Source organism: Lepus europaeus, chromosome 17 (genome assembly GCF_033115175.1).
Source record: "Lepus europaeus isolate LE1 chromosome 17, mLepTim1.pri, whole genome shotgun sequence".
Classification (NCBI taxonomy): Eukaryota; Metazoa; Chordata; class Mammalia; order Lagomorpha; family Leporidae; genus Lepus; species Lepus europaeus.
Genome location: NC_084843.1, coordinates 76806101 through 76829604, shown reverse-complemented (window position 1 = coordinate 76829604; position 23504 = coordinate 76806101). Strand labels below are relative to the sequence as shown.

The following is a 23504-nucleotide window of genomic DNA, read 5'->3' as shown; positions in this document are numbered from 1 at the left end:
TTAGAGAATAAAGCTGCCTTCACTGGGTTTACACTCCAATAGGGGGGCGGGGCATCTAAGGACATTGACATGTCAGGCGATGCTAAACGCTATGCTTCAAGTCCCAAATTCATGTGTTCTTGGTACCTGGAGGTGGGCCAGGCATGGGGCACTGAGAGGTCACACAAAGGAGTGTCAAGGAGAGGGGAGGGACCACCTGCCAAGTCCAGTGATGATCACGTCAGATAAGACAGACCTGGCCACAGGAAATTTGGCCACCTGGCAGTCACCAGTGACCACTGCACGAGCCACTGGGATGGACTGCTGGGGAGGGGAGGGAGGCAGAGACTTCAGGGGAACACCCCCTTAGAGGAGTCTGTGCGTAAGGAACCAAGGACCCTGAGCACCCATGATGCAGGAGCCAGGGAGCCCCTCTAAGTCAGGGGAAGTTCAGGTTCCCCTCTGACCCCAGGGAGTCTCGTGGAGAATCTAGAAGGAGTTCTTAGAGAACTGTCTTCAGACGTAACCAGTGACTTTGATATGACTTCTTCATTCAGCAACAGTTTGCTGAGTGAGTGCCGGCTCTATGCAAAGCATGGGACACGCTGAGGTGGGGTCTCGTGGGCTTTGCTCTCAAGGGGATCATGGCCTTGTGGGGTGGTGGATATCTCCATGCAGAGCCACTCCAGGGCAACAGGGCAGGCTTCTCTGCATGTCACTTTGTGTCATCACAGTGCACGCATAAATGAAAGAACCATGGGAGGTGGAATTTTTTCAGTCTTGTCCACCACGTACCTAACACTTAATATTTGTTGGGTGAATGCAATAAGGAATGGTACCATTTGAGCTGTGTTTCGAAGGCAGGATAGGATTCAGACTCACACAGACAGGCCGGGGGGAGCACTACCGACTGGCAGGGCATGAGTGGGGTACAGGGAGGAGGGGGCGGATGGAAGCGGAACAAGAGGATGGAAGATCTCTCTCTCTCTCTCTCTTTCTCTCTCTCTGCCTCTCAGTAACCCTGCCTTTCAAATAAATAAATAAGTCTAAGAAAGAAAGAGAGAGAGAGAGAGAGAGAAAGGAAGGAAGGAAGGAAAAAAGGAAGGAAGGAAGGAAGGAAGGAAGAAAGAAAGGCAAACATCTAAGCCTTTAGCCCATAATTCCACCCCCAAGGCTCTCTCCCAGGGGACTTTCTAAGCACACAAGAGCTCTCCGCATAGACATTCATCCCAGAATGGCCTGCCAGGGGTCACACATGCATGAAAGGGAGGAGCAAGGACACAGGACATGTCCGGTCACCAACTCTCAGCCCCATCCCACAGGGACAAAGTCCACACCACATACCACTCATCGCCATGTTCTTTTTCTGTTATGAAGCCGAGCAAATTGGTATTTTAATTACGATCAATGTGAATTTGCTTTGACAGCCCCAACTCCACGTTCGGCTTGTTCTCAAAACACGGGCCGCAACCCAGCCACGTGGCCGACAGTGACCCTTGCCCCGCCGACCCCGCCGGCTGACTGCCACGTCAGCCCCGTGTGCCGCCGGCAGGGGGGATGGTGGGCTCTGACTTCGGGGAGCTGGGAGAAGCAGGGTGAGGGATCCCAGGGCCTGCTCACATCTCAGACACATGCTGCTGTGACTGCACTCACAAGAGGCCCCCCGGGGGCTCTGCAGGAGGAGGGGGGCCTTCCCTCCATCGCCCGGGACCTGCCTGGAATGTCACGGAATGTCACGGTTGGGTGATTCCTCCACAGACCCAGGCTGGTTCACTGCCAACCCTCTGTGCTTGAGTCATTTTCATACCTACTTTCGCTTATATTTGCCTTTATTCCTTTTGCTTATCTTTCCTTATTCTCCTTTTGTGTGCACTGCAATACACTTATTAATAAGAGGATTATTTTTTGTCTTACTTGTCATTTGATGAGAGAATAAAGAGCCCACCCTTCTTGGAGAAATTAGAATCCTTGAGACAGAAATGGTCAGCAGGGGCCAGCGCTGTGGGGCAGTGGGTTAAGCCGCCAGCGGCGACACCGGCGCCCCAAGTCAAAGCACCGGTTCATGTCTCAGCTGCTCCGCTTCCCATCCTGCTCCCTGCTAATGCACCCGGGAAAGCAGCAGATGGTGGCCCAAGTGCTTGGGCCCCTGCAGCCCACATGGGAGACCCAAATGGAAATCCAGGCTCCTGGCTTCAGCCTGGCCCAGCCTGGTTGTAGCCATTTGTTGGGTGAACTAGCAGATGGAAGAATTCTTTCTCTCTCCCTGTACCCCCAGTCACTCTGCCTTTCAAGTAAATAAATCTTAAAAAAAAAATGTCGGCCGGCGCCGTGGCTTAACAGGCTAATCCTCCGCCTTGTGGCGCCGGCACACCGGGTTCTAGTCCCGGTAGGGGCGCCGGATTCTATCCCGGTTGCTCCTCTTCCAGGCCAGCTCTCTGCTATGGCCCGGGAAGGCAGTGGAGGATGGTCCAAGACCTTGGGCCCTGCACTCGCGTGGGAGACCAGGAGAAGCACCTGGCTCCGGCCATCGGATCAGCGAGATGCACCAGCCACAGCGGCCATTGGAGAGTGAACCAATGGCAAAAAGGAAGACCTTTCTCTCTGTCTCTCTCTCTCTCACTATCCACTCTGCCTGTCCAAAAAAAAAAAAAAAAAAAAAAAAAATGTCAAGGCTGGCGTTGTGCTGCTAGTAAAGCCAACACCTGCAACTCCAGCATCCCACACAGGTGCCGGCTCAAGTCCCGGCTGCTCTGCTTCCAATCCAGCTCCCTGCTAATGCACCTGGGAAAGCAGCAGAGGATGGGCCAAGTGCTTGGGCCCCTGCACCCACATGAGAGATGCAGATGGAGCTCCTGGCTTCTGTTTGTCCCTGACCTGACCATGCAGCCATTTGGGTAGTGAACCAGCAGAGGCATCCCCTCCCATGGCCTTTTGAGTAAATAAAGACATTTTAAAAAATTTTTTTAAAGCCTAGATGTGACTCCCTCCCAAAAATTTTTTTATAATATTTTATTTATTTATTTGAAAAGGAGAGTTACAGAGAGGCAGAGGCAAAAAGAGAGGTCTTCCATCAGATGGTTCACTCTCCAAATGGCTGCAATGGCTGGAGCTGGGCCCATCCGAAGCTGGGAACCAGGAGTTTCTTCCGGGTCTACCTCATGGGTGCAGGAGCCCAAGGACTTGGGCCATCTTAGGGTATCTTCAACTGCTTTCCCAGGCCATAACAGAGAGCTGGATCAGAAGTGGAGCAGTCAGAACTCGAACTAGCGCCCATTAGAGATGCTGGCACTGCAGGCGGTGGCTTTACCCACTGTGCCACAGCGCCAGCCCCCTTCCCAGAATTTAAACAGTGATGATCTGTGAGTGGCAGAAATACTTGTAGGCTTTCTCTTCTGTTTTTTTTTTTTTTTTCATTTTATGTGTGTATATTTCATGTCTTTAAGGGCGAATGATTGTTTTTTGAATGGAAAGACTGAGTCGATTTTATTTTTTTTTAAAGATTTATTTATTTTATTTGAAATTCAGAGTTACAGAGAGAGAGAGAGGAGAGGCAGAGAGAGAGAGAGAGAGATCCGTCTTCCATCCGATGGTTCACTCCCCAAATGGCCGAAACAGCCGGAGCTGCGTCGATCCGAACCCAGGAGCCAGGAGCTTCTTCTGGGTCTCCCACGCTAGTGCAGGGGCCCAAGGACTTGGGCCATCTTCCACTGCCTTCCCAGGCCATAGCAGAGAGCGGGACAGGAAGTGGAGCAGCCGGGTCTCGAACCGGCGCCCATATGGGATGCCGGCGCTTCAGGCCAGGGCATTAACCCACTGCACCACGGCATCGGCCCCCGATTTTGTTTCTTACACAAAAGCCTCAGGGGGACAGGATTCAGTCCCACCGCCAGGATTCAGCGAGGCCGCGCAGCCTCTGCGGGCTGCTGTCCAGTCTTTGCAGGCTGAGCCTCTGACCCAGCCAGGGGCACAGCTGTGGCAGACGGGCCGTCCCACCGCCGCTGGCAGAGGGCGCGTTCTCTGGGCTGCAGACAGCGTCTGTGGGAGCTCAGGAGAGATACTGCGAAGTGACAGCTCTCCCGGGAGCAGCTCCTGGACACCGAAGCGGCTGTCAGAAATCCTTCCCAGGGGCGGGCCCTGGGCCTCATAGTTACCACGCCTCTTGGGAGGCCCACATTCCGTATCAGAGTGCCCGGGTTCAAGTTCCAGCTCTCTCCCGACTCCGGCCTCCTGCTGATGCACTCTAGGGGCTGGGATTGGGGGGCTGCGGGCAGCAGCAAGTAATGGCCTCAGCACTTGGGTCCCTGCCATCCATACGGAAGACGTGGTTTGGGTGCCGGCTCCTGGCTTCAGCCTGGCCCAGCTCCAATTGTTGCAGGCATCTGGGGAATGAACCAGCAGCAAATGGAAGATTCTCTCTCTCTCTCTCTCTCTCTCTCTCCTCTCTTCTCTTTCTCTCCTCCCTCCTTTCTCTCTCTCCCCCCATCTCTCTGCCTTTAAGAAAGAAAAATAAATAAAAATTAAAAGCTAAAACAGAATCTTTCCAGCAAGATGAAAAACTGTTGACAACACAACTTTACATGAAACAGAGCAGATACAAAAGGGCACGCTCACGCCGAGCAACCATGCGCACAAGGCACTTGGCACATATTTATTGGAGGACTGAAAAGGCTTCATAAGAAACACCCACGCACGATCAGAGACGAGACAGACGCCAAAGCTGGGCGCCCCATTCCAGTAACAGCAAACTTGAAAGACATGTCCGGAATGAGTTTTCTGAAAGCTCCACTCTACATCCCAGGAGCGGGTGTCTACAGGTGCCTCCCAGGGACGCTAGGCTTCAAGGACTTCGGTCTCCCAGGATTGTGAACATGTGTCCAATTCACCCGGGATCTTGATAAACACAGGTTTTTCTTCAGTGGCTCTGGGGTGGCTTTGCATATCTAACAGGCTCCAGGCGGTGCTGGGGCTGCTGGTCTTCTGACCACACTTTGGGTGGCAAGTTCTTAGGGTGCTGGGTCACCACGCAACCAGACGGTCTCAGCCCAGCCATGCGGGAGGGCTGTGTCAGCCTGAGAAAGGTGCACAGAAGACACCTGCCCACCAGTCCAATTCCTGACCCCACGCCCCTTCCCCAGAGAGAGGCCCAGCCTGTCCTGCAGCCTGCCAGGACCACAGGGCATCCCTGTCCCCAGGCCCATTGGCACTGCTGAGACTGACCACACTCCAGGTGACACTGCTGAGGGCCCTCCTTTTCCTGGGGAGCTTGGGCAGTGACATGTCGCTGGGATGGCCCCAGGGGCTGAGCTTTGATGGCAGCCAGCAGCAGACAGCACCAAAGGACAAACACAAGCTATGCCCACGAGGGTGGCTCAAGAAATCCAGGATACGAGTGAGGAAAGCAACAAACGGGATAGGTGATCAAAAGACGGAACAGGAAGAGAGCTGACGGCTCAAGGTGCGCTTGTCTCGGCTGCCACTCATGCAGGTTCATGGTCACAGGCCAGGCCTGTGGCCAGGTACTCCCCTGCTGCTGGCCCCTGGGCCAGGTGTCCCGTGCAGAGAGCCAGTGCTGGGGGCCTCGTGGTGAGGTCTCTAGCACCCAAATACCCTGCGCTGGGAGACCCCGGTGGGTCCTGCCACTGCCCACTCTGCTGGGGATGGGTCTTCCCACTCAAGGTGGTCTGGGAGCCATACTGACATTTCCTTCCTTGCAAGTACAAGCTTTCTGGTCCCTGCCCAGAGGCAGCTTTGGGCCTGGTTCAGCATCCAGGGGCCTGGGCCATGGCCCCCATGGGTGAGGCAGGCACACTCACTGCACGTCCTCTGCTCCTTTCAGCCAGGGCCCTGTGGAGTCAGAGGCCCAGCCCTCCCTGCCCTGCTCACAGCGAAGGCCACGGGGATGCTCAGTGTCCTGGGGAAGCTTCGGGCGCAATCATGGCACATCCCCTGGGGCAAGTCAGCTCAGCGGTCAGAGCATGGCTGAAGGAGGCTATGGTCCCTGCCCACGTCCTGTAGGCTTCTACAGGGGGTCAACACTGGGGAGGGTCAGAGTCTCAGGAAGGGCAGGTGCTGGGACTGCCTCAGTGCAGAGTGTCCGACGCCCTTACCCCCGAGGGCCTCGGGAAGCCTTGCTCAGCCCTCTCTGTGTGTGCCGGGCGGGGCCTGTCCTAGGCATGGAGGCCACAAGCTGTAGACAGAACACATGTCACCCTCAAGGTGTCACGGTCTCCTGGAGGCAAAGGCTTATTTCTGGTGGCGACAGAGAAGAAGGAGGATGGAGTGGGAGGAGAATTCCAGCATCGACATGAGGCCCCGGGCTCAGCAGGAGCTGGGCTCACCAGCCAGAAGTGCAGGTGCCACTGCCCTGCAGCTCTCTGCCACTCCTACCAAGCCCGCGTGACCACATCGTCTCCCAGAGAGGTCAGCAGGTGGCCAAGGTCCAGAGCCCTGACTCCGAGCGCTCCCTCCCACACCCCTGTAGCGGCCACTTGCACTCCCTGGGGGCGGGGGAGGGGGGCTCCCAGGCCAGGCCTCTGCTGCTGAGCTACCAAGACAAATTCTGCCTGGTACAAGCAGACACCTCCGGCTCTGGCACCGCGTGGCTCCAGCTGCAAGGCTCACTGTGACCTATGGCATCTGGACTTGGAACCCGTCCAGAAACAAGTGGCAGGTCCACCCAAAGGGCAGGCTTCCCATGCAACTGGATGCAAACACAGGCCCTTGCCAGCCCCTCTGGACCCCGCCCCCGGGGAAGCCGAGACTCTTGGGGTACCGCCTCCAGCTTGTAGCAAGCCCACTCAGCTTAAGCACAAGGGCCCGACAAATGTCACGGCTAAATGGGGTTGGACCTGCCACTGAGCCTCAGAGAGCCCTTGGAGACTTCCGTGTGCACTGTGGACAGCGGCAGGCGCTCAGACTCCTCCCGGGGAGCTCTCTGCTGGCAGCTCAGCACCAGCGCCTTGACCTCCTTCTTGAAGTTGGTGTTGAGGAAGCCATAGATGAAAGGGTTAATGCAGGTGGAGGCCATGGCCAGCAGGTGGCACACCAGGAAGATGAGGTTGCCATGGCAGACGGGGATGGCCTCGTGGTACCAGTCCTCCAGGCTGTTGAACACGTGCAAGGGCAGCCAGAGCACGGCAAAAGCGGCCACCATGGCCAGCAGCACCGCGTTGATGCGCTTCACCCGCCCGCCTCTCATGCTGTGGGCGCCCTTGCGGAACGCACGCCCCTGCCTGCGCAGGCGCCGGTAGATGCGCACATAGCAGACCAGGATGAAGGCGAGCGGGAGGCAGTACTGGAAGAGCAGCAGGAAGGTGGTGTAGACCATGCGGTGGTGGTCCAGCGGCCAAGACTCGGTGCACACCACCTTATCCGCCAGGAACTCCAGCGCCTTGGAGTGGTTCCTCTGGAACACGTTGCCCAGGATGCTGTGGGCCAGGAAGGGCAGGGAGAGGAAGGTGGCGATGACCCAGATGCCCACAATCCCCAGGTAGGCCTGGGAGATGCTGGGCCTCCAGCCCGTCGGGTTGACGATGAGCTGATGCCGCTCCAGGGCGACGAGCACAAGCGACAGGATGGAGACAGTGACCGACGTGCACTGGGTGAAAGCCGACATCTTGCAGAGGGCCTCGCCAAAGATCCAGTAGTCCATGATGGTGTAGACGACGGTGAGCGGCTGGCAGAGCAGGCACATGAGGAAGTCGGAGAAGGCCAGGTTGGCGATGAGCACGTTGGTCACATTGGTCTTGTCCTTCTGCCGCAGGCTCATCCAGAGCAGACAGAGGTTACCCAGCACCCCCACGACGGTCTCGAGGCCGTAGGAGGTGATGAGTAAGGCCGTGGGGTCCACAGAATCCTGGCAGTGGTTGGTGAAGTTGAAAAGGATGTCCCTGAGCCTGCTCCTGTTCTCACCGGGGGTGGACCCTGGGGGCAGCGAGGCCAGGAAGTGAGAGGTGTTCATGGCGGGTGTGACAAGGGGCCCACTCAGAGAGGACACCTGCGAGGCAGAGAAACAGCAAACAAGGCTCAGGACTTGTGCCTCGGGGAGGAACCTGGGGAGTTGGCTGAGCAAGGCCAGGCAGACAAGTGGCTGGCTGCTTTCATCCCCAGGGCGGCGCCTGGAGGAGCTCTCACTAAGGGCTCAAGGTATCCAACCACCGCTAGGCTGAAAGAGGCACTCTGCACGCCAGACACCGTGCTTGGTCGTTTGCAGATGTTCCCTAGTTTATTCTGAGACAGAGGCCTGTCAGCCCCTTGTACAGAGGAGGAACCCGAGCCTTAAAAAGGCAACTTGCCCACAGTCACACAGCCCCTAAGTACTGGGGTCCCACTACCTGACCCCAGAACTCGTCCCCCACACCCCCTCTGCCTCCAGGTTCTAGACTGCTCTGCACATAACGATAATGTAAATTTAAAACATGATCTCACAATTTTTTTTTAAACAAATATTAGCATTCAGGGTCTGGTCCTCTGGTGTAGTGGATAAAGCTGCTGCCTGCAGTGCCAGCATCCCTTATAGGCTCCAGTTCGAGTCCTGGCTGCTCCTCTTCTGATCCAGCTCTCTGCTATGGCCTGGGAAAGCAGTGGAAGATGGCCCAGGTCCTTGGGCCCCTGCACCCATGTGGGAGACCCGGAAGAAGCTCCTGGCTCCTGGCTTCAGATCAGCACAGCTCCAGCCATTGCTGTCATCTGGGGAGTGAACCAGCAGATGGAAGACCTCTCTCTCTCCCTCTCTCCCTCTCTCCCTTTCTCCCTCCCTCCCTCTCTCCCTCTCTCCCTCTGCCTCTCAAATAAATACATGAATCTTTTTAAAAAATTAACATTCAGGCCAGCGCCATGGCTTAACAGGCTAATCCTCCGCCTTGCGGCGCCGGCACCCCGGGTTCTAGTCCCGGTCGGGGCGCCGGATTCTGTCCCGGTTGCCCCTCTTCCAGTCCAGCTTTCTGCTGTGGCCCGGGAGGGCAGTGGAGGATGGCCCAAGTCCTTGGGCCCTGCACCCCATGAGAGACCAGGATAAACACCTGGCTCCTGGCTTCGGATCAGTGCGGTGAGCCGGTCGCAGCGTGCCGGCCGCAGTGGCCATTGGAGGGTGAACCAACGGCACAAGAAAGACCTTTCTTTCTGTCTCTCTCTCACTGTCCACTCTGCCTGTCAAAAATAAAAAAATAAAAATAAATAAAAAATTAAAAAAATAAAATAAATAAATTAACATTCAATGAGCAGACGAATACAAGCTGCAGGTGTCGTATGCAGAGTTCAAGAGGCACATTTTATCCAGGCAGAGATGGCGATGAACGCCTCTGTGCACGGGCCCCGTGCGGGTCCTCCCATAGCACACAGGACATGACCGAAACCCTGCGGCTCAGCTGTCCCCTGCTCTACCAGCCCTGTCTCCTGGGCGACTTGTAGCAAAGGTAAAGACGACCAGGCATGCACAGTCGACTTCATCAGCACCCGGCTTCCCCCTCCTGCTCACCTTGTACATGCAGCCATGTGACCAAAGCGGCAGGATGTCCACCACAAGCTCTCCCTGGAACCCACTCCCCTAGGCTGTGCTGCTCCCCCACACCCTGGCACAGTCCACTCCCTCCCCTGCAGCCTCCTCAGCACAGGGCTTCCCACCCCACCCCCCACTCACCCCCTCACCCCCGCCTTCAGAGCCTCCAGGTGCCAATGATAATGACAGCTACTAGGAAATAAAGAGGCACCCTACTGGGCCAGCGTGCTGCTGCCTGCGACACCGGCATCCCATAGGAGCATCGGTTCAAGTCCCGGCTGCTCCACTTCTTATCCAGCTCCCTGCTAATGCACCTGGGAAAGCAACAGAGGATAGCCCAAGTGCTTGGGCCCCTGCCACCCACCTAGGAGACCCAGATGGAGTACCTGGCTCCTGGCTTCAGTCTGGACCAATCCCAACTATTGTGACCACTTGAGGAGTGAACCAGTAGATGGAACATTCTCTCTCCCCTGCCCCCTCTGCAATTTTGCCTTTCAAATACATAAGTAAATCTTAGAAGAAAATTTTTAAAAAAAGAGCCACCCTGGGGCTGGTGCTGTGGCGCAGCGGGTTAAAGCCCTGGTCTGCAATGCCGGCATCCCATGTGGGTGCTGGTTCTAGTCCCAGCTGCTCCTCTTCCAACCCAGCTCTCTGCTATGGCCTGGGAAAGCAGTAGAAGATGGCCCAAGTCCTCGGGCCCTGCACCCACATGGGAGACCCGAAAGAAGCTCCTGGCTTTGGATTCACGCAGCTCCAGCTGTTGCGGCCATCTGGGGAGTGAACCATCAGATGGAAGACCTCTCTCTCTCTCTCTCTACTTCTCTCTGTAACTCTTTCAAAAAAATAAAATAAATCTTAAAAAAAAAAAAAAGAGCCACCCTATGGTGCCACCATTACTGTGCCTGGCCATTAGTCCCACGAGGTCGCAGCTCTCAAGCTTCAGTAAACACCAGAGCCATTCTGCAAGCATGTCGAAAGTGCAGATTCCAGCCCCCTCCCCCCGCCCCCCCCCCCCCCCCCCGCAGCGGACACAGTGAAGTGCCTCCAAGGCGGGGCCCAGGAATCTGTATTTGAGCGTGATTCTTGGGAAACATTGCTCATATACAAACACCCTGACTGGAATCTTCCCCAAGCCCCGCAGAACAACCAGGCCTGGTTTTGGACACAGGCATCTTCTTCCTGATCAAGTGCCACGTGGAAGGCAGTTTTACAGAGTGCGAGCTGCACTACCCAGGGGACAGTAAAATGTGTCTGTCAGCTGTTGCGAGTGTCACTCGAGGTGCACTGGATCCACCTTGTGAAGGTGAGGCTCACCTGGCCATTTACAAGACCGCGTCATGTACCTGCTGTCACTCAACCGCCGGATCCCCATCCTTGTGCCACAGCTGGCAAAAACGGCTGTGTGGGGCTGAACACGACGCCATGAACCACACCAGGGCCAAACACAAGGGCCAGGACTTGATGCAAAAATCGGCTGTAGCTGCCTGAACCTGTGGCAGATGCACTGGCCTCAGACCCAGCAGAGGGGACGAAAGCCAAGGCTTTGGCTGCCCATCGGCCAGGGCTACATCGACAGCACCAGCAGTTCCAGCTGCAGAATAATCAGAGCGAAGGGACCGGGCAGGAGGACTCCATAAAGCACTCACTTCTTCCTTTAACCATTCGCTCAGCAAATGTGTGCCAGGTCTCCAAGTGGCAAGTTAGAGACAAGGGAGGCAAAGATGTCCGACACAGCCATGGTCCTCCCAGACCAGAGACACTGACCACCAAGAAGGCAGATGGACCTCGAAGCCACAAAGCTATGGTCAAATCCATGTGTGAGTAGGATGCCCGGGGGCTAGGACACTGGAGAAGGAGTGGGAAGCAGAGGAAATGAGAGAGGAGCTGAAACTGATCTGGGCCCAAAGGCTGAACAGGAATCAATCACGCAAAAGGACAAGGGAGAGGAGGGGACTCAGCATACCGCGAACAGCGTGTGCAAAGGCACAGAGGCAGGAAACAGCAGAGCCTCCTGGGAATAGCAAGCAGTTCCAAATAACTGGAGAGCCAGGGTGGCTGCAGTGAATGGCGAAAGATGAGGCTGTGGAGCCAGCACTGTAGAGTAGCTCAGTAGACCACTGCCTGGGAAGCCAGCATCCCATAAAGTCACTGGTTCAAGTCCTGGCTGCTCCAGTTCCTATCCAACTCTCTGCTAATGGCCTGGGAAGGCAGCAGATGATGGCCCACGTGCTTGGGCCCCTGCACCCTCGTGGGAGACCCAGAAAAAGCTCCAGGCTCCTGGCACAAGCCTGGCCAGTGTAACCATTTGAGGAGTGAACCAGTGAATGGAAGATCTCTCTCTCCTATATCTTGGTAACTTTGCCTTGCAAATAAATAAATAAATAAATCTTGAAAGAAAGAAAACAAAAGCTGAGACTGGGAAGGTGGGCCAGACCAGGGACACTGGGGAAGCCACTGAAAGGTGGCCAACAAGCTCAAGTCCATTTCAGAACAGTCATTTGGACATAGAAAATGGGTGGGGGAGGGGCCCAGACAGGAGGAGGGGCTATGAAGAAGGCACATGGGGGTCTGCCTGGCTTGCACGCCCTCTGAGAACCAGGCGAGATGGCCCCCAATGGGCCAGGACCCTCCACAGCGACAGCACTGACTGCCTGGGTGCCTGTGCCCCAATCAGCCCTCCAGCAGCCTCTGGGGCCAGGGGGAACATTGGGAGTGGGAGGGCAGAAGAAGTTGTTGGGGCGGGGTGGGGGGGTGGGGAGGGGAGATGCAGGGGACATCGTCTCCTTTCCCAGAGCCGCAGAGGCTTGACGAGGTCAGCCCAGAGCCAGCTCCACAAGCCCCTGCCCAAGGAGGGCCCCCGGTGCACAGGCGCCGAGGAGTTCCGGAAGCAAACTACAAGGAGGTAGCCATTCACGTCCTGAGCTGCAGAGCAGCGGGAAAGCTGGGTCCTGGTTCCAGAGCGTGCTGGGCAGATAGGAGACCCCGGAGACAGGACCCAGGTGCCACCAGGCCTGTGGGTGGCCTAGCCGTGTCTCTGCCTGGGCTGGAGGGAGGCCGTGGCTGCAGGGGGCAGGTCACCTTGCAGCTGGGGGCGGGGGGCATTCACCCAACATCACCCGAGGGTCTCTGGTGGTCAGGAATGGGATCCCCTGTCACACAGATAGCACCTCCTTGAATGTGCCTGTCCTGGGTTCAGATCCCTACTCTGCCAGCCACCAGCAAAGTCCCTTGCCGAGCCCCATGTGCCTCTGATGCACAGGAGGGAAAGGTGAGGAGCACCCACCCCTCCAGGCCTGGCTCCGCCCACCCCAGGGTGGGGCATGAAGCAGGGACTGGGGCCGTGTGACAGGCAGGACCTTGCTGCTTCACTTGCTGGAGCTCTTTCAGCCTCAGCCTCCATCTCGGTCCTGCCCAACCCCAGGGCGACCGCACTGTCCATTCTGCGGGGAGGCCAATGTGGCACACAGTAGGTGCTCACTGCACAGTAGTTCCCTTGTCCTAATCCCACCCTAAGAGACCTTGTCTCCCACACCAGGAATGGCCACAGTTGTCCCGCTGCATACGCCCAGGCCCCAGAGTCCACCCAATGACACCTCCCCCAAGAGGAAGCCCCCAGGGAGGGCCGGGGACCAGGACCATTCATCCACTCCCTCCCCATCGCCAGGTGCTGGCCTCAGAAGAGCAGCGCCCTGCTGCCCTATCTGAGCTCCAGCAGCAGGGACCTACACATCTCCCACCACGCCCAGCTCAGGGCCAAGGACACAGCCAGCATCAGCTGGCCATCAGCCTGGGGCCACTTAGGACAGCTGACCCCACCCACACTGTCCCATCTGAAGCCGAGACCCCAGGATGCTGAGCGACACAGACAGCGGGGAGAAGGCAGTGACAGCAGCACAAAGAGATCTCTCTGTTCCAAGCCAGGCCCAGAAGCCCATCCAGAGTGTGCCCAGGCCCACTGAGGCTGCACCCCACTGGGGGAGATAGAGCCCATGGGAGTCAGAGGAGCAGAGAGGGGGGTGACTGGAAGGGCAGACAGGAGAGGGACAGCCGGGGGGCCAGGTGCATGTGAGGGACAGAGGCACTGCTGGAAATGGATAACCCAGGGGCGCTGGCAAAACCTGGCCCAGCCCACTCTTGGAGCCCAGGGCCAGGTGAGCTCCTGGTGGTGCCCAGATGAGGCTCAGCCAGAGAAGAGGTATCCCAGATGCCCTGGGGCCCCTGTGGGTCAGGTGGAGTGGCAGCCAGACCAAAGCCCACCGCCCTGTAGCTCCTGCACACTGGCTCAGAATCCCACCTCCATGCAGGCAGCCTGGGTCTCCAGCCCCACATCCTCCCAAGCAGACCTGGGATCAGGGCTCCCATGGTTAGATACCGCTGCATCCCAGCTGTTTGGAGCCTCGGAGCCCCCAGCTTGGCAGAGGAGAGAGCACAGCTTCCAGGGGCACAGAGAGACGTGGGCATGATGGGCTGGGACGGCACGGGTGCCTGCGCCTCCGCAGGACCCTGCCGGTCCTGCCTGCCCACCTCCCTTCCCCTTGCAGATTCTAGTTAGGACCCTCAGCTCCAGGGTCACCTCCAGTGATGCCACCTGGGCTGGGGGCTCCCAGACCAGGGCAGCCCAAGGAACCTCAGGCCATCCAGGCACAGGCAGGGGATGAGCACACAAGCTCAGGAGGTTGTAGTTCCCGGCAGCTCTGCGGAACCAGCTGCATTCCCCACCACCACCCCATCCCACCCACCGAGACCCCCAGGAGCCTCCCCAGCGCCAGCCTGCCCCCTCAGACGGAGGAAACCAAGGGACAGTGAGGATGGCAGTCTCCCAGGGAGGGAAGGATGGATGCTGGGTTTGCGTGGTCTCCAGAAACCTCAGCAAGCAGCTACTCTGTCCCACCGCCCATGGCACCCGGACCTGGGGCGCTCCCCTTACCTGCTCCGGTCGCAACCGCGTGTCTGGTGAGAGGCTGGGTCCCCGCCGCGCAGGACGCGCCCCAGCCCGGCTGTAGGGCCCTGAACCCCGGCTCCAGACAGCTACCTGGGGACAAGGCAGCGCGCTCGGCTTCCGGAGGGTCTGAAGCCCGCCCTCTCTGGGCCCGCGCCCCACGCCGCGATCCTAACCCGCAAGGCCACAGCGGGCGCTTGCGGGGCGGCGCCAGCCTCACCTGCTCCCGCGGCCGCGGCACCGTCTGCGGGTGGAGCAGAGCCGGGGCAGCCGCCCGCGCTCGCTCCCGCCCCCGAGGACGCTCTGCACCGAGCGCTCCGCGCGTCCCTGAGTGCAATCCCACAGCCGGATCTCTCCACGCCCATCCCAGCCCTGCACGACCACAGGCTGGAGCCGCGCTGAGGGCGCGCGCTCTGCCGCTCTCCGCCTCCCTCTCTCTGCCGCCCCCCTCACGCAGTCTCAGTCTCCTCATCCAGGAAATGGGCATAGGAGGGCCTGGGCTTCCTAAACTCGCTCACCAGCGTTAACTGCAGATCTGCTGTGCACGCAGGGCGCAGCAAGACAGAATCCCCGACCTCGTGTCCCAGACAAGGGACGAGCGAGCAATGAAATAAGTTCTCCCAGAGTGAGATGCTGTGGGGAAACGGGCCCACCTCATGGGACGGCGCTCCAGGCAGAGGGCACAGAAAGAGCCGAAGTCCTGGGACCGGAGGTACTGGGCCAGAGAGTGCCCGCCATGGGTAGGAGACGGGCTGGCGGCGGTGCAGAGGGCCCTGCAGGTCCTGGTCCCAGGTTGTGACCCCGGGGGTCAATTGAGAATGATCATTTTGTCATTGGTGCCCAAGTGACACAGGACTCCGTGTTCCCCACAAGGGCTGCTCGGGTCACCAATATACAACTTCTGATTTCCTCCACCAGGGGGCCACATGGGACAGTCACACGCAAGCCTAGAGGGCTGCTCCAAGGCACCTGTGAAATAGGGGACAGGCACAGCTCCCGGATGAAGCCTAACACGCCCCCCGCCCCCCATGGAAGTGACCTCCTGGAGCTGTGGAAGGGACACTGCTGTTTATCTCACAGGTAGACTCCACAATCCTTAGCTGACTTAATCACCACGTGGGCTCCAGGCAGCGGGCATTTTTATTCCTGTCTTACTGACCAGCCAAAGTGTGGCCGGGTGATTGAGCCACTGGCTTGAAGGCTCTCGGCCCGAGACACAGCCAGAGCCGGGATGCTCGCTGGCCACAGGTTTGCACCTGCCGCCGTCTCTCCCTTCTGGCCCACTCTGCCCGACTGCCTGAAAAGCATTGGCTCCTCCTCTGCTCTTCTTCCACACGCGGCCAGCACGGCCCGCTGCCGCGATGCAGTGTCCCCCTCTGCCACAGAGGCAGGTAGCACAGTCTGGTTGGAAGTTCGCCCAGGGACCCTTGTCTGCCCAGTCCTCGGCTCAGAGAGGGCACGGTTCCGGTCTCTGTCCCCAGAGCCCAGAGGCAGCATCTGGGGAACGAAGGAGTACATTTAATAGGGCCTTATTGTGACGGTGGCTTCCCACAGTGTAGTCAGAAATAAATATCTGGGGCCGGCACTGTGGCATAGTGGGTAAAGTCGCCACCTGCAGTGCCGGCATCACATACAGGCACCGGTTCAAATCCTGGCTGCTCCACTTCAAATCCAGCTCTCTGCTGTGGCCTGGAAAAGCAGTGGAAGATGGCCCAAGTCCTTGGGCCCCTGAACCCAAGTGGGAGACCCAGAAGAAGCTCCTGGCTCCTGGCTTTGGATTGACCCTGCTCCAGCCATTGCGACCAACTGGAGAGTGAACCATTGGATGGAAGACCTCTCTCTCTGTCTCCTTCTCTCTCTATGTAACTTGACTGTCAAAAAAAAAAAAAAACTTTAAAAAAGAAGAAGAAGAAAGAAAGAAATCTCCCTGATCAGAACCTGCTCAGCTCCAACAGGAAGTTCCGTGGACACCTGTCCTCTGTGTAGGTGGGCAGGGGCTCACACACCGTTATCTCCTTCCAAAGGGGCAGCTCTGTGCCCATGGTTTCTGAGGCCTTGTTGGGAAACCCTGGGAGCCAGGCGTCTACTGGCAAGCTCAAGGGCTAAGCCTCAACCCCCGTGGGCCAGAGAACAGCCAAGGAGGAGCTGAGAAGAGATGGCAACAGCCACCAACAACTCCCGTCAAGGCAGAATCACCTGCTCTGATTCCGTCCGCATGCCTCCCTGGTAACCTGGGATCATCCCATTTCACAGTCTTGGAGACATGAAGTGATACGTCTCAGATACACAACTTGTAGCTGGTGGGCTGAGATTTGGGCAGAATTTACCCTAAGAAGGGCAGGTGGCTCCTCATAGGGGACATTCCTAGTTCAACCAGTGAGCCCAGAGCCGGTTGCCAAACCCTTTGCCTCTACTGGGGAGGAGAACAGGGCCTGCTGGCGTCCTGGATCCCTGTACCCAGCAGGAGCTCATGCAGCTGTCCAGGAAAGCAAAGCCCACCAGCAAGCAACTGGGAGCTGGCCTTCCCCACTAAATTAAACTTCCCCAGGGCCACCCTCCCCGTGTGCAGGGGCTCTGCCGGCCACCAGGCTGCATCTGAGATCTCCAGGGGAGTCCTGGTGGGACTTCTCTTCCACCATAAAAGACCTGGCTTGTCTAACTGGCGCTCGACCCTGAACGTGCCCTGTCAATCACCACAGAGTCCTAACAAAGCACTAATGCCTCAGGTGTATGTCACCCTCGATGGCTGCGCCGGTGGAGTGCTTCAGCATCTGTGATCTCCCTTTGACCTCTCAGTCCACAGCGAGGTCAGTGTGTTCCTTGGCCTGGTGAGGAGGCTGAGGGTCGGGCAGATAAGGGTGGACCACTGACTCCCCTCGCTGGAAGTTTGCTGGGTTTTGGAATCGGGCCCCATGCCCACTCCTTTGCCCCCTCTGGGAGGTCACAAGCTGAGCATGGAAGCCACCTTGCTGAGCCTCAGGTTCTCATCTGCAAAGTGGAGCTAAACTAAAACCCACCTGCAGGGCTGCTGGGAGGAGACACAAAGTGAGACGCAAATGACTCTCGGCTGTCAGCACAGTTGCCAGCAGGAAACCTACCTGCAGAGCCCTGCCTGCTGCTGTCACACCCGGGTCTTGGGTGCTTGTCTCCCTTTCTGGGCTTCTGCTCCCAAACTAACAAGCAATCCCTATCACATCTAGTTCAAAACCTCTCCATCCCCACGTCGTGACCCCCAGCTCTTATCTGGATTAGTCCAGCACCAGCCTGAGAGGCCTTACGAGCTCAGCAGCGGTGAGCCTCTCCCGTCAGTCCGATTGTCTCTCCTTCAGCTCTGCTGGTGCTGCTTCCCCAGACTCAGTGTCCACGCAGACTCCCCCTGCTTGGGGAATATCACCAAAGGTCACGTACCCAGCAGCCTGCGGATGAGCCCGGGGGGCTCGTTTTCTCCTTTCATTCATCCTTGGAGACTCAGCCCCTACAACGAGGCTTCTGGGAAACAGCTCTTGCCCCCCTCTCAATGTGCTTATTCTAAAGGGAAGCTGCCAGGCACAGCCCAGGTGCATGAAGCTCCCGGGCAACTGACCTGCCTATCACCTGGAAGATTGATAGCAGAGGAAAGTCCCTTGCACAGTCTAGGGAAGCCAGTGTACCTTCCCATTCCTATGAACAGAGAACCAGAAATCCTCCTGTGTTTAGAGAATCGACAGCCCAAAGGATAGAGGGCAAGAGGAAGAAACACCAATGAAAACTGACCCCCAAAGAAGCCAGAATAGCTCAGGGAATTGGGAAGAACTTGAGGGGCCTGGCATTGTGGCATGGTGGGTAAAGCCTCCACTGTGATGCCAGCATCCCATGTGGGCACTGGTTCAGGTCCCAGCTGCTCCACTTCTCATCCGGTTCCCTGCTAATGTACCTGGGAAGGCAGTGGAGGGTGGCCCAACTGCTTGGACCCCTGCACTCACAGGGGACACCGGGATGAAGCTCTTGGCTCCTGGCTTCAGAGTGGCCCAGCCCTGGTCATTGCAGCCACTGGGGAGAGAGCCAGTGGATGGAAGATCTCTCTGTAAACTCTGCCTTTCAAAAAAATAAATAAAATATTAAAAAAAAAAAAACTTGAAGAGATCAAAAACATTTCCTTAATCCCTAAAGTAGAGAAGTTACTGAGCCCACACTGGAAAAGCAGACTGCCCGTGAAGTAACCGAGACCAAGAAGGCAAGAAGGGATCCTTGAAAGTTAAACATGTGGCTGCCAAGATTCAGACACACTTCCTGAGAAAGGATGAGAGAACAAGGGGAGGAAATGCCCCCTCCTGAATGACGAAACCACTGAAAGATGCAACCCTCGGAGCAAACCCCAGAGACACAGAGGAGTCACACGTAGGAGCCATCCTCTGATAGCTGACATTCCCGGGAAGGGAGAGGCAAGGTCAGTGTCAGCAGGGGACAGAGAACCTAGGGACTGTAGGGGAGGGAACTCACCAGGTGTGGGCCGGTGCTGGCGCACTCCCCAGCTGCAGGAACAGGAGACGGCAGTGGTGTCCCTGGGCTTTGCCCCCAACACCAGACACAGGGGCAAGCAGCCAAGGCAGAGGCCAGCCTCTCTCCTTCCACTCCCTGTCTCCCGGGGCTCCCTCCCACTGACGGACCCAGCTGGAACCCTGCCACTGAGGAGCCAGCAGCCTCCGTGGTGCATCCAGGTGTAGGGCCCTGAGCCACGGGGGACACTTCCAGCGCCCTCAGAGGATTCCTGAAACTGTGGCTGGTGCCCAACCCTCTGGATACGTATGGAACATAAAGTTTAATTTATAAGCTGGGCACCTAAGGGATGACAACAATAACAATAAACTAAATCAAGAACAATATACTATAATAAAAGTTCTATGACTGTGATCTATCTCTGTCTCTCCCTCTCCCTCTCTCTCTCTCTTTCTCATCCTGTACTCACCCTTCTCCCTGTGTAAAATGATACAGTGGAGGGCCAGCACTGTGGCCTAGCGGGTAAAGCAGCTGCCTGCAGTGCCAGCATCCCATATGGGTACCAGTTCGAGTCCCAGCTGCTCCACTTCTGATCCAGCTCTCTGCTATGCCCTGGGAAAGCAGTGGAAGATGGCCCAAGTCCTTGGGTCCCTGCACCCGCATGGGAGACTCAGAAGAAGCTCCTGGCTCCTGGTTTCAGATTGGCTCAGCTCCGGCCATTGCCGCCATTTGGGGATGGAAGACACCTCTCTATCTCTCTCTCTGCCTCTGCCTCTCAAGTAAATAAATAAATAATCTTTAAAATATATTTTAAAAAAAATACGATGCCTATGTGATGAGATGAGGTGAGGCGAGTGATGTAGGCATTGTGACATAGTGTGGGGCTACTACGTAAAGATTATTTGAGGCCGGCGCCGCGGCTCAATAGGCTAATCCTCCGCCTAGCGGCGCCGGCACACCGGGTTCTAGTCCCGGTCGGGGCACCGATCCTGTCCCGGTTGCCCCTCTTCCAGGCCAGCTCTCTGCTGTGGCCAGGGAGTGCAGTGGAGGATGGCCCAAGTGTTTGGGCCCTGCACCCCATGGGAGACCAGGATAAACACCTGGCTCCTGCCATCGGAACAGCGCGGTGCGCTGGCCGCAGCGCGCTACCGCGGCGGCCATTGGAGGGTGAACCAACGGCAAAAGGAAGACCTTTCTCTCTGTCTCTGTCTCTCACTGTCCACTCTGCCTGTCAAAAAATAAAAAAAAAAAAATGTTTAAAAAAAAAAAAAAAGATTATTTGACCACAAGACGTCTGATGCCATGCAGTCAGTCTGACAAGCAAGTGACCCAGAGATGTGTACAGTGTGCGTGTGCTGAACAAAGGCTGACGTACTCCTGGCGTGGCGCCGATTTCATCACGCTCCTCTGAACGGGGCGCCATTGCCCCGAGCCTAGCGGTTAAGATGCCAGATGTCTACACTGCGCATCAGAGTCCCTGGGTTCGATTCTCCAGCTCCAATCAGCTCCCTGCTCATGCAGACCCTGGGAGGCAGCGGTGATGGCTCAAGTACCTCCCATGTAGGAGAGCGGGATGGAGCTCCTGGCTCCTGGCTTCAGCTTCAGCCCAGCCCTGGCTGTTGCAGGCATCTAGGGAGTGAACCGATGAATGGAAGCGGCTTGCTCACTCTCTCACTCTGTTTGTCTGGCAGATAAATTTAAAATGTAATTTTTTTTAACTTACAAATTGTTCAGTTCTGGAATTTTCCATGTACTATTTTCAGATCTTGGCTGACCACACTCACAATGACCGTGAAAAGCAAATCCACAGATCTGAGGAGACCACGAGAGCCGGCACAGAGTTATCAATAAGGAAAGAAATGATAGGGCTGCAGAGTGAACAGACCCCCTGGACCTTGCCTCACACCTAAGCAGGTCCCTGCAAAACTTCAAAACCAAGGATAAATAGAAGATTCTAAGACGTTCCACGAGGGGCAGAAAAGCTTTCTTACAGAGGAGAGGGAGAGGGCCTGGCACTGTGGCACAGTAGGTTAATCCTCCAGCTGTGGCACCAGCATATGGGCTCCCGTTCGAGTCCTGGCTGCTCCACTTCTGATCCAGCTCTCTGCTGTGGCCTGGGAAAGCAGTAGAAATTGGCCCAAGTGCTTGGGCCCCTGCACCTGCGTGGGAAACCCAGAAGAAGCTCCTGGCTTCAGATCAGCCCAGCTCTGGCCGTTGCAGCCATCTGGGGATGGAAGACCTTTCTGTCTCTCCCTCTCACTGTCTATAACTCTGCCTCTCACAGGCTGAGGGAAGGCTAAGAAAAGACGGGAAAGTTTTTAGTGGTCATGGAAATACATGTTAAACCTAAAATTCTCATTTCAGCCAGGAAGTGTAGAATAGGGGTAGTTCCAGACTGACAAGTTTTGACTTTTTCACGAGCCCTAACCAGAAAGTCAAGTTACCAAAGAAGCCATTTCAGGCAAATGTGACACTAGAAGCAAACAGGGAGAGATGAGGTTAAAGAAATGGCTGAGTCATCCCAGGGAGGAACTTTCTCTCCCTACCCAGATAATAGGACCAGCACAACTGTAGCCTGGGGAGAATTTCAGAAACTGAAGCCATCATTCTGCACACAAAAGCCATAGGGATGGAGACTCCTGCCGCATTCTCAATGCACTTAGCTCTCTAGCCAATGCAGGAAGCAATGCCTCCGATTGCACCTGCTAGCCCAGATGCGAAATGGACCAACTTACCCACGCTGGCATTTATGGTGCAGCCATTGACCCAGCTCGTGTTTGCAGCCCGGCTCTCAGGAAGGCAGGACGAGCAGAAGTTGCCTTTCACCTGGTGAGGACGGCAGCACACACCAGCGTCTCCCCTGGGGCTGGAGCCATGCTGCGGCTCTCCATCCCCCCGCAGTCTGCAGAGGCTGGGGGTCATCTGAACATCTCACAGGAGCTGCGCTGAACCACTGGGCAGGGAAGAAAATAGCCAGAGGCCTTCATAAGACACACGCAGGAGAGACATAATACCTCCAGTTCCAGGGACCATCGTGTAGGCAAAATTTCCAGAAGTCCAGCTGGTAGGGGTGTGGGCCAAAATCATGAAAGACACATGTGCGAGCACCGTGATCCAGAGGCTGGAATCCCAAAAGATCAAAAATCCCAAAAATGTAATCCTGGGGGAAAAAAGCATAAAACACTGTTTCAAATATATTTATTTACATTTTTATTGGGATTTATTTAAGAAACAAATAAATCACTAAAATAAAATAAAAACACAGTAGAACACTTCATAGGCCACTGTACACAATGAAATAGGCAACAATAACACACGTTGTTGTAAGAATACACACCCAGGTATATTAATGACCATTCCACAGGTGCACCAGTTATCAGACAAACTGTATTCATAGGGAAATTGATAAAAAAGTGAAATGCATATCACTATGGTTGGTAATTGTATGCACACAGCTTTTTTTTTAAGATTAATTTTTTTATTTGTGGCTGGTGCTGTGGCATAGCAGGTGAAGCCACCACCTGCAGTGCCAGCATCCCATATGGGCACCCGTTCAAGTCCCTGCTGCTCCAATTCCTACCCAGCTCTCTGCTGTGGCCTGGGAAAGCAGTAGAAAATGGCCTAAGTCCTTGGGCCCCTGCACCTGCATGGGAGACCAGGAAGAAGCTCTTGACTTCAGATTGGCACAGCTGTGGCCACTTGGGGAGTGAACCAGTGGATGGAAGACCTCTCTCTCTCTGCCTCTCTTCCTCTCTCTGTGTAACTCTGACTTTCAAATAAAAAAATAAATCTTTTTTTAAGATTTATTTATTTATTTGAAAGAGAGAGTGAGAAAGGGAGAGACAGAGAGATCTTCCATATGCTGGTTCAGTGCGCAAGTGGCAGCAATGGCCAGGGCTAAGAGCCAGGGACTCCATCCAGTCTCCCACAGGGGTGGCAGAAACCCAGATAGATGATCCACTTTCCTCTGATGTCCCAGGCACATGAGCAGGGAGTTGGATTGGAAGCCGAGCAGTGGAGACTTGAGGCAGCTTCCTGATACGGGATGCTGGCATTGCAGGGGGCAGCTTAGCTCACTGCACCCCAACACCAGCCCCAGGCACACAGCTTTCTAACTGGTTATCTGACAGACAAGCTCAGTCCTTGGAAGAGATGAACCAAAAGCCACAAGGAGAAGTAGACATTTAGCCTTGTGGGTAGGACACCCGCATCCCACATCAGAGGGCTGCTGTTTGAGTCCAAACTCTGGCTCCTGAACCCACCTTCCAGCCAGTGCAGACCCTCGGAGGCAGCAGGGATGGCTCAAGTCATCGGGTTCCTGCCATTGACATGGGAGGCCTGGAGTTCATTTCTGGCTCCTGGCTCCTGGCTCCTGCCCTGGCCCCAGCCATTGCAGGTGTTTGGAGAGTGACATAGCAGATGGAAGCATGCTCTCTCCAACCCCCCCCCCCCCATTACATATGCACAAGGCTCGCACACACAGTCACCACTGCGCTCACACACGTTCGCAGAGTCACATTTGCCAAAAATGCACAAAACTGATTAGAACCCAAAGCGCTTACACGGTTGATTCCTCCAGCACCGCACTGGCTCAAAGCTGAAATATCTCGTGTA

General features: G+C 56.2%; 1 protein-coding gene across 1 annotated transcript; it reads right to left on the bottom strand.

Annotated features, from left to right (window-relative positions):
• Positions 1 to 6811: 6811 nt before the first annotated feature.
• On the bottom strand, positions 6812 to 7939 carry NPY4R (neuropeptide Y receptor Y4). The gene has a single exon (XM_062213912.1). It carries the CDS (start codon positions 7937 to 7939, stop codon positions 6812 to 6814), a length of 1128 nt encoding a protein of 375 aa, XP_062069896.1.
• Between the last annotated feature and the right edge of the window lie 15565 nt (positions 7940 to 23504).